Source organism: Microtus pennsylvanicus, chromosome 11 (assembly GCF_037038515.1).
Source record: "Microtus pennsylvanicus isolate mMicPen1 chromosome 11, mMicPen1.hap1, whole genome shotgun sequence".
Taxonomy (NCBI): Eukaryota; Metazoa; Chordata; class Mammalia; order Rodentia; family Cricetidae; genus Microtus; species Microtus pennsylvanicus.
The window spans coordinates 38,246,374-38,265,168 of NC_134589.1; the positions used below are offsets into that span (position 1 = coordinate 38,246,374).

At 43.5% G+C, this 18,795-nt stretch overlaps 2 protein-coding genes and 1 non-coding gene across 8 annotated transcripts in view; 1 reads left to right on the top strand and 2 right to left on the bottom strand.

The window, feature by feature from the left end:
- The window catches only part of Ap2b1 (adaptor related protein complex 2 subunit beta 1), a 118,819-nt gene extending 105,875 nt beyond the window's left edge, over window positions 1–12,944 (bottom strand). Inside the window, exons 1-3 of one of the 6 annotated variants that reach the window (XM_075991336.1) lie at window positions 12,754–12,944; window positions 9,654–9,953; window positions 4,209–4,268 (exon numbers count right to left, since the gene is read on the bottom strand). In XM_075991336.1, the coding sequence (XP_075847451.1) occupies window positions 4,209–4,245 (37 nt within the window). In that variant the 5' untranslated portion in view covers window positions 4,246–4,268; window positions 9,654–9,953; window positions 12,754–12,944. The other 5 variants (XM_075991339.1, XM_075991334.1, XM_075991338.1 and 2 more) reach the window with 5 other exon arrangements.
- A 142-nt stretch (window positions 12,945–13,086) lies between these two features.
- Window positions 13,087–16,928, top strand: Pex12 (peroxisomal biogenesis factor 12). The gene is made up of 3 exons (XM_075991341.1): window positions 13,087–13,666; window positions 13,941–14,494; window positions 15,554–16,928. The coding sequence occupies exons 1-3, from the start codon at window positions 13,541–13,543 to the stop codon at window positions 15,951–15,953; spliced, it is 1,080 nt and encodes a 359-aa protein (XP_075847456.1). The 5' UTR covers window positions 13,087–13,540; the 3' UTR covers window positions 15,954–16,928.
- Window positions 16,929–17,698: 770 nt separating this feature from the next.
- LOC142832048 (Z30 small nucleolar RNA) lies at window positions 17,699–17,795 on the bottom strand. Its single transcript, XR_012907141.1, has one exon. It is a non-coding gene; the product is annotated as a Z30 small nucleolar RNA (small nucleolar RNA).
- Window positions 17,796–18,795: the final 1,000 nt, after the last annotated feature.

Here is an 18,795-nt window from a genome sequence, read left to right on the forward strand (position 1 = left end):
CCTTGCCGGTAAACCAAGAGCCTCATGGTAATACACAGAATAATAGAAATTGATTACTTTAAGATGTAAGTGCTAGCTAGAAATATCTTTAAACTATTTGCCAAATGGTATTGTAATTAATATAGTTTCTGTGTGATTAGTTCAGGTCTGGACGTCTGGGAAATGAACGAGAGGTCTCCGACAGCACTTGTCCACCACCTTCCAGACTGTTCTCAATGCTCATTTTACCTAGACGTCCTCAACCAGTCTGCACACTAAGTCATCTCCCTGAAGCCCCTGGCAGGAAGTATACTGACAAGAGACATAAAAATGGAGCACAAAAAAAGCTCATCTTATCAATATCCATCCCCAGCAGGCAAGCAAATTGTTCTAAAAATCACGACCCCATTTAACTGACAACTACAGAAATAACACTGGCAGAAAGGCTAGGCCTTTAAAAGCGTCATTCTCTTCTTCACCGAGACCTGTGCTGCCAAATGCAGTTCTCAGGGCTCCTGTCATTTACTTCTGGAATAGTGAAGGACAAACAGCAGGGTTTCAGAAAGTCTGAATTGTGAGCAGCAGCAGGAGCTGCAGAATCAAAACAGGATGTAACTGAAATGATTCCAGAACCAAGCACAAATGTAAAGAATCTGCTCCAGAGGCGGTTCTAGTGGGCGGCACAGGAAGCAAAAGGAACACGGTCTATCCATTTTCGAAAAACATGGTATTATCTAGCAGTGACTCAACTGGTATGTCTCAAAGTTTCATAAATGTCACCTGCACCTTTACAAGAGAAGGTATGCTAAACAAGTATGTTTTAAAAACCTGTTTTAAAAAAGGTCAGGTGTGGTGTATGCCTTTAATCCCAGCACTCAGGAGGCAGAGGCAGGAGAATCTCTGTGAACTCAAGGCCATCCTGGTCTACAGAGTGAGTTACAAGATAGTCAGGGCTACATAGTGAGATGCTGTCTCAAAAAATAAAGAGCAAAAACAAAAACCTTTCTGTCATTATAGATAATATGTTGGTCACCAAAGCACATAAAGTATTAGCAGAAGAAAAAGTAATACATATCCAAATGATTAAGTAGTTAACTGAAAAGAGTAACAAGGACTTAATGGCTGGGTGTGTGTGTGTGTGTGTGTGTGCGCGCGCGCGCACAGCGAGCATGTGAGATGTATGTGTGGGAGAGACAGGGGACAACTTTGTAGAATTGGCTCTCTCCTTCCCTTTACAGGCTTGCTCAACAAGGACCTTTACAAGGACTTTTTCAGTAGCCCTGTTTGATTTTGTTTTTGTTTTGTTTGTTTTGTTTTTTGAGACAGTTTCTCCGTAGCTTTTGGTTCCTGTCCTGGAACTAGCTCTTGTAGACCAGGCTGGCCTCGAACTCACAGAGATCCGCCTGCCTCTGCCTTCCAAGTGCTGGAATTAAAGGTGTGCGCCACCACCGCCTGGCCTGTTTGATTTGTGAGACAGGGTCTTGCTATGTAGCCCAATCCAGCCTCACAAGCATCCTGCCTCAGCCTCCTAGGTACAGATTCTAGGCATATGCTACCATGACCGGCAGGCTAATGTTTTTTGAGGTATAAATAATAAAGATAGAGAAGAAACTGAATAGATCTATAAAAACAGGTACTAGGAGAGCCAAAGTATCTTGCATGCACACTTTATTATCCAGTCCCACTCCTTCCACTAGTCAAATCTACCAAGTGCTGCTAGCAGCTAAAAATGGTTCTCTTTGTTGACTACACATTAAAAATGTCTGTAGAGCCTTTAAAATCTCAATATTCAGCCTAGTATGGTGATGGATGTGTGTTTGTAACCCCGGCACTTGAAAGGATGTCAGAAGAGTGAATTCCAGGCTAATCTGGGGTACAACACAAGTTCTAGGACAACTTTGTTACTCAGTAGTAAGAATCTAACTCAACATTAAATAAACCAGATTAGATAGCAAAGATCAGAACAGAGATTGGAGAGATGGCTCAGAGCTTAGGAGCATTGGCTGCTCTTCCAAAGGACCTGGATTTGATCCCAGTACTGAGATGGCAGCTCACAACTGGCTATAACTCCAGTTCCAGGGGGAATCTGATGTCCTTTTCAGCCTCCACAGGCACTAGGCATGCATGTGGTGCAGACATACCGCAGGTAAAGTACCCATACACATAAAATAATAATAAATAAACAAATTTTTAAAGATCTCCTATCACCAACCACCAAACACAAAACAAAACAAACAAATCAATCTTCAAACTGTATCCCACAGTTATGATTTTGATGCATCTGCTTTATAATTCTCTACATAGACACAGACCTTTTTCTTGTATCATTTAAAGCTACATACATCTTTAGCCCTGATATATAACTTGTGTTTTTCAAGGTTAAGAAACTTTCCTTAATTATTTTAATTAAAATATCAATGCAACCTAAACGGACCTTGTTCTTCCCACCCCATGCCCAGCTGTAGGGCACATTCTGCTTAAGAATAAGAATTACATTTATTGGCATGTCTCTTTAGTCTTAATCTGAAACAATTTATTTTCATGATATATTTTTTAAACTGGGTCTTAATGTGTACCCTGGTTAGCCTGGAACTATGAAGACCAGGCTGTAAACTCCCAGTAATCTACTTGCCTCTCCCTCCCGAGCATTGGGTCATGATAAGATTTTTTTGAGTACAGGACCCTTATTATGAGAAGCACGTCCAGTTTGCCATGGATTTCCCTCATTGTAATAAGGTTATGAATTTGGCAAGCTAACTTCACAGAACGTCACATCCAAAGGCAAATAGTGTCACTTTGACCTGTTGTTGGTGCTGATAACATTGATTATATGGATAAAGTTCTAAACACCACATCTGGTTTTTTGTTGTTGTATTTTTTGTTTGTTTTGTCTTTTTTAGATTTTTAAATTTTTTTTTGTGTATATGAATGTTTTGCCTGCTACCCACAGAGATCAGAAGAGGGCAACAGATTCCCTGGGACCAGTTATAAACAGTTGTGACCCACCATATGGATGCTGTGAATTGAATTAAGGACCTTGATTATATTCAATAGGTTATAATCCTTACTCTAATCACTTTTTTGTTGTTCAAATTACCCAAATTTGGCCAGTGGAAGTTCCTTTAAGGTGTGGGGGTGGTCCTTGATGGCCCATCATTTTCTGAGTAGTTCCTTACTTAGAAGATATTCACCCTCAACTTAACACAGCCCCGGAATCAGTATTTGCCAAACGAGTTCTGGATCCTTTCAGTGAAAGATGGTTTTTATTTATTTTTGTTTTTTGAGAAAAGGTTTCTCCGTGTAGTTCTGGCTATTTTGGAACTCAGCCTGTGGACCAGGGTAGCCTCAAACTCAGAGATTCATCTGCCTCTGCCTCCAAATGCTGGGATTAAAGGCGTGTGGTACCATTGCCAGGCTGAAAATGTTATTTAGAAACCAAGATTGAGTACTAGGTACCCTTGGCACCCACTCGACTTAGAGGAAATTGGAAATTTGAGTACTTAATCAGGAACACCCTCCACAAGTGTTAAGGTACCAAGCAAAATGCGCATGGTGCATACTCAAAGGCAACTACGCGTCAAGACAGCACACCAGAAACTACTTCAAGGCAAATAAACACAAATTCTATGCCAGCAAAGTTGTCACATTCCAGCCACTGGAGGATACACACACCAGAGGAGCAGGCCAAGACACTGGAAATCAAGAGCAATAAACGCCACAGTAGTTGGTGCCATGCCCAGAATATTTCAACAAATATAAAACCTGATGAATACAAAACCAAAGATTTCTGACCCCGAGAAACAAAACGAGCTCAGCTGGGTGTGTAGTAAGATGAGGACAGTGAGGCTAATCTACCCCTGACTGAAGGCCATCCATAGCTCTAGAAATCTGCCATCTGGAAACAATTTGGGAAAGCAGATTTTCCCAAGAAAAGTCTTTAGTTCCTAGGCCCTCACTCAAGTGTAAGCCCCACATTATATTACTGCCCACAAAGGCGATGAAGAGCTGGAGGTGTAGCTTGATGGCTAGATTAGATCCCCAGCGCTGGAGAGCGAGCATAAAAAGTCCCCTACACTTTAATTACTTATTCAAACACAATTAATTGCAGAAACATCAAATTCCCAATGAGAAGATGCAAACACATGTAAAAAACTTCAGAACATTCTACTTGGGGAAGGTAACCCAGCAACTTAAGTGAACAATCCGAAGACTGGACAGGTTCTACTTACCCTTCTTATTGGTTGTGAAGTACTTGGAGTCAGTCATGATTCTGGATCTTTAGAGAGTACCTACAGCAAGAGTGAAGAACGTTGTTAGCCAAAGTATGTCTCAGCAAGGCATCTGACTGACTTGAAGACCATCTATAGTTCAGACCTTTTAAACAAAAGGAGTAGCTTCTCCTGTTAGCACTACCATTCTTGCTTCAAGCAGCCCAGGAAAGAAAAACTGCAACTTGCCTCAAGGAACTTCTAGGGCAAAGTATGAAGGACAAATGGAACAGGGTAATAACCTGAACCCCTTATGGCACTGAAGCCTCCAAGGACAAGCTTGGCACCTTTGTAAATACACCTTAGCCACTCACTCAAACATTTAAGACAAAAAGTCTTAGTGCCAAAGATTTCTCCATAACTTTCTAATCAGAAAAAACCTGGTTACTCCCCTGCCTCAGCTCAAAGGCAGAAACAATTCTGCCAACCTATTAAACACTGCTGGCAAAAAGGGTCTCAGAAAATAAGAGGCCTGCCTTACTCCCTGCCCTGGGAGGTAGAGGAAGGAAGGCCAGGAGTTCAAGGTCATTCTCCTCAGCACAGCTACACAGTGACTTTGAGGTGAACCTGGACTACAGAAGACCCTGCCTCAAAAATAAAAAAGAAAGAAATTAAAGAGCTAGAAACCACGAATACCACATAGATTACAGAAACTGTTTTGATGTTTGTCACAGAGGTTTGCATTAACATTTTCACATCTTTCTAGCAAAAATCCAGAAAATGCCATTATCAATCCATTCACAGCATCAACTAAATAGAAAGCAGACAAATTAGGGATTTTTTTGTTTTTAAAGATTTTTATTATTTACTTGTGTGTGCACCCATGCCCAAGAAGATCAGAACAGGAGCTGGATCCTGAAGCTAGAGTTACAGATGGCTGTGAGCCACCTGATGTGGGTGCTGTAAAAAGAACAAGAGCAGCAAGTGCTCTTAACCAGTGAGCTGCCTTGAGCTTTTTGAGACAGCTTCTGTAGCCCTGGACTGACCTGGAATTCTCTATGTAAAAGGCCCTCTCCTCCTGCCCTCTGTCCAGGCACTGGGCTTACAAAACACGATACCACACACAGTTCTTTTTGGTTTTTAGACAGGCATCATGTAGCCCAAGATAGTCTCAAACTTGCTACATAGCTGGAGATGACTTGAATCCCACTTCTTCTGTCTCCACCTTCCAGGTGCTGGGAATACAGGTGTGTGCCACATGACTGGTTAGGAATTCTTCACGGAACAGGCAGGAGGATCTCTGAGTTCAAGGGCAACTCAGTCTACATACTGAATTCAAGGCCAGCCAGGGCTGCATAGAAAGATCCTATTTCAAATAACGACAGACTTTTTTTTTAAGGATTTGTACTAGAAATCTTGTCTGTGAGTTTACACACACACACACACACACAGAGAGAGAGGGGGGGGGAGGGGGAGAGGGGAGAGAGGGAGAGAGGGAGAGAGGGAGAGAGAGAGAGAGAGAGAGAGAGAGAGAGAGAGAGGAGATACAGAAAATCACTAGTGCCTGACAAGAGTGTTAGAAGCTGCCAGTCAAAACTTACTGTTTACACAGAATGCTGTTAAACCATTCTAAAGCCCATGGAATCATCAAAACTTCAAACTTATGATTTAAAAACAAAATCTGTTTGGAAGTTTTTCACCCAGTTACTTGGGGAAATTGCACAAAAGCACTCTGCTTTCTAAAGCTAACATACACATATATAAGATTATTTTTTTCTTCTGTTTTGAGACAGGGTCTTCTCTGTGTCCTGGCAGGCTCCAGACTTGCTATAAAGCCCAGACTGGCTTCATACAGTGATCCTGCTGTTTCTGCCTCACGCGTGCTGCAAACACACGTGCCACTATACCCAGATAACACGACATTCTAACAGGGATTCTCAACATACTCTGCTCATAGTACACTGACATATACATGGTATAACATCCAAAAACATAAAATAACAATTTTTTAAAAGACTGCAACATAGCACCGGAAGGTAGTGGCGCACGCCTTTAATCCCAGCACTCGGGAGGCAGAGGCAGGCGGATCTCTGTGAGTTCGAGACCAGCCTGGTCTACAAGAGCTAGTTCCAGGACAGGCACCAAAGCCACAGAGAAACCCTGTCTCGAAAAACCAAAAAAAAAAAAAAAAAAAAAAGACTGCAACATAGATCCTAAACCAAGAATCTCTGCTCTAACAAAAAGAAATAAAGAGATATGACCAGCTACTTGGGAGGCTGAGGTAAGTCTAGATAATATAAGGAGACTTTGTCTCAAAAATAAAAAAAATAAGGCTGGAGGTGGTTCAGCAGTGAAGAGCACTGGCTGCTCTTTCAAAGGATCTGGGTTCTGTCACTTGGCAGCTCACAACTGTATCTGTAACTTCAGTTCCAGGGGACCAAAGGACCTCTCCTGGCCTCTGGGGGCACTGAGTACACAAGTGCTATATGGACCTACATGTGGCCAAAATACCCATACACAAAATAAAATAAAGAAGGGCTCAGAGGTGGAGGGCTTGCTCAATACATGGGAAACCCCATGCTCAGGCCTCAGCACCAATTCAGAACAGGGATATGGCTCAATGGTAGAGTGCTTACCTAGCAGGCATAAGACTGCTCCATCAAAAGAAAAAAGAAAAAAATTTAAAAAGAGAAAAATAAGCAGGGAAATACATCACTCACTTAACTGACACTATGGTAAACAATTATGCAAAGAATCCTGCGGACAAGTCTATCTTTGCCTTTAAGAAAAAGCAAAAACAAACAAAAAACCTCCAAGGGAAAAAAAATGAAAACAGTCTAAACAAAAGCAAAGAAGTAGAAAAGAAGGATTCGGGGTAGACTGGATCTAAACACAATATATGCATATATAAATATTAAATATTTAATTAAAAATGAGAAGCGAGCCGGGCGATGGTGGCGCACGCCTTTAATCCCAGCACTCAGGAGGCTGAGGCAGGCAGATCTCTGTGAGTTCGAGGCCAGCCTGGTCTACAGAGCTAGTTCCAGGACAGGCTCCAAAGCCACAGAGAAACCCAAAAAGAGAGAGAGAGAGAGAGAGAGAGAGAGAGAGAGAGAGAGAGAGAGAGAGAGAGAGGCGGTAGTAATGGCAGAACCTTAATGTCACTGTAACTTTCAACTCAAAATAGTTAAATATACCTATTTTTAAGTGAAATAGCCCAAGTACTAGCCAGATACACACACCAGCTTCTCCAAAGATATGAAAACTGGATCTAATATGCCTATATTAGAAACCGCAGAAAAAGAGCCTGGACGGGAGCTGGAAATAATACAACCTGCCTAGTGCTTCAAAATTCAAACTCCTACTGAAGTAAATCTTTGCTTTTCAGGAAACCCCTAGAAATAAGCAAGCCACAATGGAATCTGAACTCATAGGAACTTAAACAACGTCAAGCCTGAAAAATCACTAGCTGATTGATGGTGTGACCTAGGGACACTGGTAGAGAACAAAGCAGTCACCAGGCAAAGTATGTAATCACCTGCATTTGTCCTGGCCCACACTGTGATGCCAACGCCTTTCACAGGCCTCCCTGTACACAGCTATAATCTATAGCAGCATAACCTAGTTTCTGCCAAATATAGATTGTCAAAGTCCCTCCCTCCTTCCCTTCCTCCAAGTCCCCAAAAGAGAAACTCAACATTGAAATAAGATTAATAGGCTGAGTATAATAAGGTCAGAAAAAAGTTAATAAGGTCTTAATTTCAAATGGTTCTCTGGGAAATGGTAACTAACACTAGCATTGGCAAGGGGACTATGCCCTTCTTTGCATTTTGAACTAGCCAAAGTTCGGGGAACTGTAAAGCAGAAGCGACATTCTGGTAACCTCTGCTTACAAGGCTGAGGTGGAAGATCCTATCTGGCCAAATGGCCAATAGTACAAGGACAACAGCACTTCAGACTAAATACCTTATCAGAAATAAGACGTAAAGGCCAGATTCATCTCTGGTTTCTATTTTAAAAACTGTAAGTTAATTCATTAATATAGCATTATACATAAAGAAGCCCAATAATTATGAAAATGCCAAGGTATTCTAGGAAACAAGCCTGGGAGGAAAGAAAAAAGGGGATGGTGTCCTCTCTGGAATATTCCTTGTCTGACTTGGTTCGAACTTGGGCCTAAGGCATAACAGTTTAAAATGATGGTCCTTTTCAGAAGAAAAGGCTGTAAGGGAACTTCTTTGAGGCCTCATTGGTCAAAACATTTGTTTTATATTAAGTTTAATCACCCACCTTTAGGGAGGCTGTTTGCAGAACACACTCCCCTTCATTTCTCGGGAGTCTGCCCTGCAAGACACCCGCGACCAGCTCCGGTTTTACACCTCACTTAGTCACCACTGAGCTGTGTTACCCTCCCTGCACCGCCTTCACCTGCCGCTTTCTATTATTACTCTGTAAGTGCACCCTAAGGCTAAGCACAACTACAATTAATAATTTAAGTGCTCCTCACTGAGAGCACTTTCGAAGTCAACTTGCCTTTCTGAACTTATTGTGTGTCCTTTGTCTTTTAAACCACAATGGTTGCAAAACTGTTTGGCGATTCAAAAACCCTCTCCCTTCTAAAAGTTAAAAAAAAAAAATTCAATTAAGCATCCATGACACATTCATGCTACTTCATAATGAAGTAAATAACCTGAGTTTTATAGGAGCCCTCCCCTAAACAGAAGGCTGCTCAGAAAGCTAATGCATTCTGTGAATTCAAAGAATAAATAGCAGGAAATTCCAGTTTTTTCACTTCTAGTAGCATTTACAACCTTGCTCAAACTAGACTGCTCCTGATAACCACAGGGAAGAAAAGGTGGGGGAGGGGGGAAACCAACAATTTCGGACTAAGATTGCCCCCTCTCACACAGGGGGTCAATTATACAGGTTTCACCTTCCTTCCTCGAAGTACATTTAGTCCCCTTTTCTCTTTACCAGTCAAGACTCTGGAGATCTGTTCAGTTTTCAGCAGGTAGGGAGAGGTGCCTTTAAACCCCAAATACGGGCGACAAGAGCGGTTTCCGTGGCCAAACCGTCGAGGGAATCCTTTCTCCTTCTGCTGTGCGGGACACGTCCCGGCTTCTCAATGAACAGATGACAAACGGGAAAGCAGGGAGGTTCTCCCTCGGCCTCCAGCCGCTAGCCGCCACACCCCTGGCCTCAGCCCTCTCCCTCCGGGGCACTCCGGAGCCCCCAACTACCAGCTGTTGCACCCGACTGGGCCACCACGGCCACCGCGGAGGAGGCACTTTCTCCAGGTTTCCCCCTCACAACGGTCACACCCGAGGACTCCCTCCATCCTCAACCGTCACGCTCCGCGGATCTCTCTTTCCTCCCGCGCCTACGACCGGGCTTAGGGTTCCCCTCCCTCACAACCACCTCCAGTCAGTCAGGGACACACCCCAAAGCCAGCCGCCTTGAACTTACCGGAGGCAAGGGCGGGGTGGTGGCGGCAGCCGGAGAGCACGGCCCGGGTGGTAGTTTAACGGTTTCCTGCGCGTCACGATTCTTTCTAGATCTAAGCCACTGCGCAAAACCCAATTTGCCAGGGACAAAGATGGTGGGCCGGAAGCTTTGGCGTAAGAGAATCTCGCCGCGTGACGTCATCCGGGTGCGCGGAAGAACCGAACAACTAGGCTGTGTCTCTGTTGCCCAGGCAACGGAAAGGTTTCCTTATCTCTGGGTCAGGGAAGTGCCTGTCGACCAAGGCTTTGAAAGCCAAAGCGGCTTTCCCAAAGGATATGCTGAATTAGTGGATATTCTCGGCATTTATTTCCGTGAACAAGAATTTTGTAAAGTCTGGGTGGGATACCCTATTTTCTTAAACACAAACCTCAGGTAATATGTCGGATTCATAAGTCTGTAGGCTATAGAAACCGACTGACTACATGACTAGAGGAACTAGGAGATAGCGACTTAAAGAGTCTAAGAAATATTCAGAGCAGAGTTCGAATCTCCATATTGAATATCACTGGGGAAACTTAATAGTGCCCCACCCCACCCCACCCTGCTCACGCCCTTCGTCTTGGTACTTAAGTGGTGTAAGCTAGCTTTAAAAACAAGAAACACGTGTCAGACGACGTAGTTCAGGGTAGCCAGCAACTGGAGCCCCTCTTGTTTCTGCCTCTAGCGTGATGGAACTCATCTTTTTTGAACTTTGAATCTATATACCTTAGAGGCTCTTCTGCCCTGCTGCTTTTGGCTTCTCTCACTTCACCATTAAACAAATATTTATTAAGGACTACTACAGAAATCCAACTTTTTTATTTTTGTAACAGTCCTAGCTGTCCTGAAAATCGTTTTGTGGAGCAAGCAGGCTTCGAACTCACAGAAACCGAAGCAAGCCTGGTTCACAGAGTGAGTTCCAGTACAGCTAGGGCTACACAGAGAAGCCCTTTCTCAAAAAAAAAAAAAACAAAAATGAAAAAACAAAAGTATAATCAAGTTAGCTATTGTTGTGCTTTCCTGTCACTTTAAGGGACAAGCCACGCCCACTCCCATTACCTCTGACCTGCCCGCTGCCATATGGGCCCTTCCTTTTCTGCTTCCTTGACGTGCTTGCTTTTTATTATAAGGAAGACCTGGGAATGTTATGGTTTTGGTCCCTTTAAGAGACAAGCCACACCCATTCCCCTCCCCATCCGCTGAGGCAGGCTGATCTTCAGCTTCCGGCCTGAACTGGTTCTCTCTTTTCCATCTTCCTCTCAGAGAGGCAGCTTCGCTTCTGCCTCTCTCCCCACTTCTCTGCTTCCCCCCTTCTCTGTCTCTTTCTCCTCTTCTCTCTCTCTCCCTCCCTCCCTCCCTCTCTCTCTGTCCCCCCCTTCACCCTTCCTTCTCCATAACCCCCTGAATAAACATTCAACCTCACCCTGCATGTCGTGTCTATCCATGTTTCTGTCTTCTGCTCGCCCACCATGTGTCTCCCTGCCTGGAACCAGCCATTGCTCAGGGACCAGCAGCCGTCTCTGTCTGGGGCCCACTGCCTGCTGCCACATGGCCCGCCACCACTGCTCTGGGACCAGCAGCTGTCTCTGCCTGGGACTGGCTGCTCCCAGGGCCCGCTGTCTGCCGCCACCATTTGGGACCTACAGCATTTCTTTTGCCTACTGCCGCGGGGATCTTGCAGCATTTTTTAAAAAAGAATAATAGCTATTTTCTGAGAATTTATTACATAATTTCCTGTGTACATATTTATTATATATTTAAGATCTCCAAAACTGATGGTCAGGCTTAGCCTTTAATGCCTTCTAAAAGAAAGGTCAATCCCTTATGTGTCTTTTATTAAACTACACATTTGAGAGTGAGGTTTTTGATGTATTATTTGTTTACTAAAACCTGGCACATTACCAAAGTAAAATAAAAATCGACACCATTTTTTCCCTCAGAACTGGGGATGGATCCTAGGGCTTCATACATGTTGGGCAAATACTGTACCACTGAGTTATATCCCCAACCATGACATTATTTTTAACTCTTCCTTTTCTCATGTAATAATCAGCTTCCTTTTAAAAGAGTAATTTCATAGATCCATTCATCTAGATGTCTTGTTCCTCTAAGAATGAAATGAGACTCTAAACCAAGATTATTCAACTGGATTTTCTTTTTTCTCCTCCTTTCCCCCTTTTCATGTTTCAAGATCTCACTGCCCAATCTCTCAGGTGCTGAGATTACCTGTGGGTGCCAGCACTTCCTGTCAGTTAAAACTGGACTCACCAGCACAGCGACGCTTGATACTCATTTTAACAAAGTTACTTGGATGAAATTTTGCTAATTCCTGCTATGGAACTCTAAAATGGTTAAATAGTCCTGTTCTTTTTGGGCTCTCTTATTTTTGTGAGTATGGGCTACATAGTGATTACCAAACCAGCCATGGACAGGTACACAGCAAGAAACATTTTAAAGCTAAAACAAACATTTTTTTTTAAAAAAATACGTTTTAGTAATTCAAAAGTTGCACTTCCTGACAACTATTCTAGTAAAGTATAAATCATATTCTAGAACTATACAGGTAACTTCTAAAGTTGAAACAACTAAGCCCAACCTTAAAAAGGTTCTCATTGTATAAACCAATTGCCTACTTTTACACTCTAAGGTCCTAAGGTCTTTTTAGCCAAGGAATTGGGAGTTACAGGGAGACGTTGAACTCGTCCAAATTCCATTAACCTCCACCCACAACTCAAAAGAAGTAAAGTACACAATCTGGACTTTGCAAACCCTTTGGCAGATTACTTTTTGTATACAAACCGAAAAGTACCCTAGTCTATCAAAACTCCGCTCCCGCTAGACTATCAGGTTGCTACAGTGTCAGGAACAAATTTCTTCTAGCAGAATGTGTCTTGAGTAGTAACTTAATTTTACACATGGAAGACAATTTAAGCTACCAGTAAGAAAAGTAATCGTTCTAAATTCTGGTGGATAAGAAGAAACTTTTTCATCTTAGTGAAACTTGTTGAAAACTGACAATAAGAAACGTTAAAGTCTGACTCTAACTTCTCGGGAAGATAGAAGAATTTGAACTAAGCACCACCTGCGTCGGGTCTGCGCAGAAAGGACCTGCTCATCTTTTTCCCCCTGGCTTGATCGCCCGTGGATAGGGGTGTCGGGCAGGGGCCCCAGCTCTGCAGAGAGGCTGGAGTTTGGCCCTCCACCGAAGCCTCCGCGCAGAGATGACCAGGAACAAACCCACCCGCCACACTAGCCAGTAGCCTCATTAAAGTCAGGAGGACGGAAGCGGAAGTCCCGGTTGGTCATAGAGTTCCCTGGTTCCGGCTAAGGGCCACAGTCGATGCTAGAGCGCCTGTCTTCCGCCCGCTGTGCGGAGGTCCTCAGAGCTTCTGTTTCCGGGTGCGGCGTCTGTCACAAAGCCTAGACCTCCCTTCGCAGGTGGCGTCACGGGTCCTCAGCACCGCGCCCGAGGTCAGCAAGCAAGGACGGGCGCTTCCCAGCGGGCGCCGGGCCTCGCAGCTGCGAACTGCACCTCGAGCGACACGTTCCTTGGCTCACACCTGGCTCCGAGTCACTCACGGTCTGCCCTGTGAGGTGCAGCATTTGACAAGTCATTCCCCAGCCCCCACATGCCACGTCCCGAGCTTCGGAGTTAACAGCCCTCAATTTTGAGACTCCCTTCCCCTCGGCCTCCATAAATCTTTTTATTTTTTTTTTAAACCCCAGTTGAGTTTGCTCTTGTAAAATTAAATTTGGAGTTTCGGGTGCCATGCAGAAAGATTAAGACTCAGCACCCGTTTGATAGAAATCAGGTTCATGCTCCTTAGAGTGTTTGTGGGAAACGTGACTCCCAGTACACACAGGATACCATGGCTGAGCACGGGGCTCATATCACAACTGCTTCGGTGGCGGACGACCAGCCATCCATCTTTGAAGTGGTAGCGCAGGACAGTTTAATGACAGCAGTGCGACCCGCTCTTCAGCATGTGGTCAAGGTAAGGTGTTATTCCTCTGAAAGGTTTCAGGAACGAGTGGCTGCAACTCAAAACATCTTATTAGTAGTCAGGAGTTTGCAATGACCAAAGTGTCATTCTTATCCATGGCTTAATTTGCATCCAAAGAGCCCTGTACAATTTCTAGGACCTCAGGGAGCTTAGGCTATACCCCCAAAGCGAGTTATTTCAGCTAGGTGTGTTGACTTTAGAAGGAATAAGCTAATGTGAACACAAATGGAAGACGGTCCTGAAATGAATCTTGTTTTTGCCTCAGGTTCTTGCAGAATCCAATCCTGCACACTATGGCTTCTTCTGGAGGTGGTTTGACGAAATCTTCACCCTGCTAGACCTTCTACTCCAGCAGCATTACCTTTCCAGAACCAGTGCCTCATTTTCTGAACATTTCTATGGCTTAAAGCGGATTGTAGCAGGGAGCTCACAGCAGCTTCAGCGACCGGCCAGCGCTGGGCTTCCCAGGGAGCACCTTTGGAAGTCCACCGTGTTCCTAGTTCTTCTCCCCTATCTGAAAGTGAAGCTAGAGAAGCTGGCTTCTAGCTTGAGAGAGGAGGACGAATACTCTATTCACCCCCCTTCTTCTCACTGGAAACGATTCTACAGAGCCTTCCTGGCGGCATACCCGTTTGTTAATATGGCCTGGGAAGGCTGGTTTCTTACACAGCAACTTAGATACATCCTAGGAAAAGCGGAGCATCACTCGCCCCTGCTGAAACTGGCTGGAGTTCGGCTAGGTCGACTGACAGCTCAGGACATGCAAGCTATTGCACACAGACTCTCTGAAGCCAGTGCGATGCAGGACCCTGTCAGAAGGTAAGACCTTAACGTTGTCTAAAACCCTTCCGTTAACAAGATTTAAAGTTGTACGTCAATCATCTGGTTTGCGCCAGTTATTAATGACATTGTCATAGCAAAATCACTCCTCACATCCATAAACAAGGACCACCTTTCTGGTAATGTTTCTCATCATAATAGGTACACCTTGCTGCATGCCTGGTGTATGCAAGGCTCCATGGGAGGTATTTACTTTGTGTACATTATCTTATGCCTCATCACAGACTGCTAAGTTAAATGCAATGGCTTCAGTTAATAGTTGGGGGAACCAACGGCTAGAAGACGTAGAACCAAGACTCAATGCAGAACATACAATTCTAAATGTTTTCTTTTTTCGAGACAGGGTTTCTCTGTGTAACAGTCCTAATTGTCCTGGAACTAGCTCTTGTAGACCAGGCTGGCCTAGAACTCACAGAGAACCATCTGCTCCTGCCTCCCGAGTGCTGGGATTAAAGGTGTGTGCCACTACCGCCTGGCTTAAATGTTCTTATCCATGAACCACCTCCACCAATGCTTATTCTCCCACAAGTTCAAAGATATATGCATCTCTTTGCCGCTAAATTACTTTTTAGGTCAAATATTTCTTCTTCTTGGTGAATTATCTTCCATCTTAAAATTCTATAAATTCATCTTTAATGCCTTCCTCAGATCAAAGCCTAATCTTTTGTTGCAGCTGGGGGCGCTAGAGAGATGGCACAGTGGTTGTGTGGATGGCATGCACTGCTTGCTCTTCCAGAGGATCAGAGTTCAATGCCCAGCAGCCACATTTGGCAGCTCACAGCTGCCTGTGACTCCAGATCTTCTGACCCGACTGGTACCTGCATGCGCATATAGACAAGCAGACACAAACATACAATAAAGCTTTTCTTAGGTGTACATCTAGCAGTCGATGGGAGTGAAAGGTTTACAACAGACCCTCCAGTCCAGGAGCGCTCCATCTCCAAACCAGTGACTCCCTGGAACTACACTTGGTGACTCTGTGATCACACCCAAATAAGCTATTTTTTTTTCTATGCCCTTTGCTCTCTTTCCCAACAGCGTTGGTGAGAGGATAAAGTCGGCTCTGAAGAAAGCTGTGGGAGGTGTCGCCTTGTCCCTCTCCACTGGCCTTTCCGTGGGGGTGTTCTTCCTGCAGTTCCTTGACTGGTGGTACTCTTCTGAGAACCAAGAAACCATCAAATCACTGACTGCTCTGCCTACCCCACCGCCACCTGTACACCTAGACTACAACCCGGATTCGCCCCTGTTACCCAAAATGAAGACAGTGTGCCCGCTCTGCCGTAAAACCCGGGTGAATGATACAGTTCTTGCCACCTCTGGCTATGTGTTCTGTTACCGCTGTGTATTTAATTATGTGAGGAGTCACCAAGCCTGCCCCATCACAGGCTATCCCACGGAAGTCCAGCATCTAATTAAACTCTACTCTCCAGAGAACTGAACGAGATCAGCAGAGTATCTCACAGCTCAAGTTCTGGACTGTAGGCCGCAAGATTGTTTCAGTGTGGCAAACAACACTGATACTTCCCTAATTCATAACTGCAGTTATTTTCAGTAACTATATGGATTCCTTTAAAAGGACATATCCACTTGATCCTAACTTTTTGCTCTCTACCAAGCTGGTTAAGCAGGAGAATCAGGATTACAGGCGGCGTGAGGGCCAATGTGGACGTGGACTAAAGAAGGCCTCTAAGTGTTGTTGCTTGTCCTCAAGAGGAGGGTTTTCAGTTGAATGTGGCAGCTGAAATATGTGTCGTATCCGCACCCAGGAGGCAGAGACAGGATTTTTGAGTTCAAGGCCACCAGAGGGAGACTGTCAAAAAAGTAAAATGAAAGTGAGAGGCTATGATTAAGGACACAAGCTCACAGGCAAACCCAGGTTAGACCTTACACGACAGGTGGTCTGGTAAACGGGCCTTCTCTTTAGAAGGTATTTCTTTACCCGTGAAGAAGTAGCGTGTAGTCTTCATCAGACTACATACAATATGAAACAAGGACTTCTTTCTAGAAATACTTAGGGACATTTTAGAGAAGCAACCCCTTCCAAATACCTTGACTTACTAACATCCGCTAATTATCAGCAGATAATTGCTCACACCTGTCTCTCTTGGAACTTGAGTCTGGAAATTTCCATGTGAATGAAAGCTAGCAAGCAATGGTGAGATGCAGTAAATACTTACGGAATGTTTACCGAATGCTTACCTAGTGAATACTCAATGAGGAGCAAAAGCTTTCTGCTTGCTCTTAGGAGTTTTCTCAATTGACAGTTTGCTCAATTGACATGAATCATCCTGGGTATTATGAAAGTTTCTATGAAACATTTAAGTAAATTTTAACAATACAGGATTCTGGGAAAGAATTGTTCCATGCTGTCATGATTACTTCAGGGGTTTAAAATAAATTTTCATACAGATCACCTTTGAGTTCTTGAAGTATTCCTGTATTGATTTAAGTTTTGCTTATTAAAAAGACAAATCCAATAATCAGAACAAAAATTCTGTTCTAACAATAATACTGCCTTGTATGAAATAGCATTTACCAGAAACACAACAGATCAGTTGCCTATTTAGGGAAATTTATGACAGTAGGTGGACAAGCTGATGAAGAAATGGCTTTTGGAAAATCTTTAATGTAGGATGAACGAAAATAATTTGTAAATGCTTGGTATAATACTGTGACTCTTCGAGACCAGCCTGGTCTATAAGAGCTAGTGCCAGGACAGGCTCCAAAGCCACAGAGAAACCCTGTCTCGAAAAACAAACAAACAAACAAACAAAAAAATACTGTGACTCATATTCTCTGGCACCAGGAAGATGAAACAACTTTATTAGCTTTTAAAATGGACAGACCATCCTGTGGACTAAAAATATTAACATTCACATATACCAGAAGGAGAGACCATGGTCTTTTACAAGATCTGGTAAAACCTATCATAACAAAGGTCTAACCCAAACAAATACCATTGTTTATTACAACACTTTTAATACAGTAATAAATCAATGAAGAATTGGTTCCGATTCAGGGCAGAAAGGATGAATCCTCCATGACGTTTTCAACCCTGATTTCTCACCTGGACCTAAGAAGGAAAACATGAAAGTATCAGTAATTCAAGGCTACAGAAGAATACACATCATAAGCTAGGATCCACACAGGTTCAAATACACCTGGCGGCAGGACACGCACAATCAGCTCAGAGAGAAGATTAAGGGATCATGTCCTGGTCAGAGCCAGTGCCAGAGCAATGGCAATACCAGGTCAGACTATACTTCACTCATCATTGCATCATCTCATTTAACCTTCCTGGGTGACCTAGGATGCCTACTTTCATACCCAAAAAGAATTTAGACTTGCATACCAAAAGAGCTACTTTCCTTAGACCTTTTTTAGAAATACTTTCTGCTATGCGGTAAGTAATTGGGCAGGGGGCTTTTCTGTTTTCACAACACAGAGTAGTGAGATATCACTCAGAAATTTTTTTAGAGCCAGGCATGGTGGTACATGCCTCCCTTAATCTCAGCACTTGGGAGGCAGACTGTTGAATCTCTGTGAGTTTGCCGTCTACATAATTCCAGGACAGCCCTCAGAGCTACATAGCAAGACCCTGTCTCAAATTAACAACAAAAATTTTTGTTATTTAAATGAGTCCAATCTCCACTTATTTGGACAAAATCTTAGGAATATTTGTGAAGAGACTTATAGCCTAATTTAAAGTAATACCTGTAGAAAAGATTCTCTACAAAATTATAAATCAATTAACATGGAATTCAGCTGCTATCAAAAATAAAAAAAATATATATAGTCAAAATGCTTGTAGTTCCAGCTACTCTAGAGGGTCAGACAGGAGGATCACTTGAGCACAGGAGTTAGAGGCCTGAGCAACGCAGGAAAACCTAGTGAACAAACTATTCAACACAAATTTTTCTATCAGAATCTTCTAATTTCAGTTCAAAATCTCTGAGAGGCTAGGCTCTGCTAACGCTCTATAGCAATTAACAGCAGAATGAGGAAGAGAATTGGTCTGAACACCAGGTTTCTATTTTTCTACCTCTTAACTTCTCAACTCCTGCCTTTTCCTAACATAGGAGAAACTACTGGAACCGGGGAGATGTCTCAGCATTTAAGAACACTAGTACCTCTTGCATAGGACCAATAACTGACTTTAAACCCATCACCTTGACAACATTGTGATTCAATGGGTCTCCTGTCTCTAGTTTCCCTGGGCTCCAACACATATACACAGACCAAAAACCTATAAAAGTGTGATTCAGCAGCTACAAGCATCC

Bases quoted from the DNA above. Each gene is read 5' to 3' on its own strand.
- Pex12 (XM_075991341.1), top strand. From the start codon at position 13,541: ATGGCTGAGCACGGGGCTCATATCACAACTGCTTCGGTGGCGGACGAC. The intron at 13,667-13,940 runs GTAAGGTGTTAT...TTTTTGCCTCAG, and splicing joins CTCTTCAGCATGTGGTCAAG to GTTCTTGCAGAATCCAATCC. The intron at 14,495-15,553 runs GTAAGACCTTAA...CTTTCCCAACAG, and splicing joins ATGCAGGACCCTGTCAGAAG to CGTTGGTGAGAGGATAAAGT.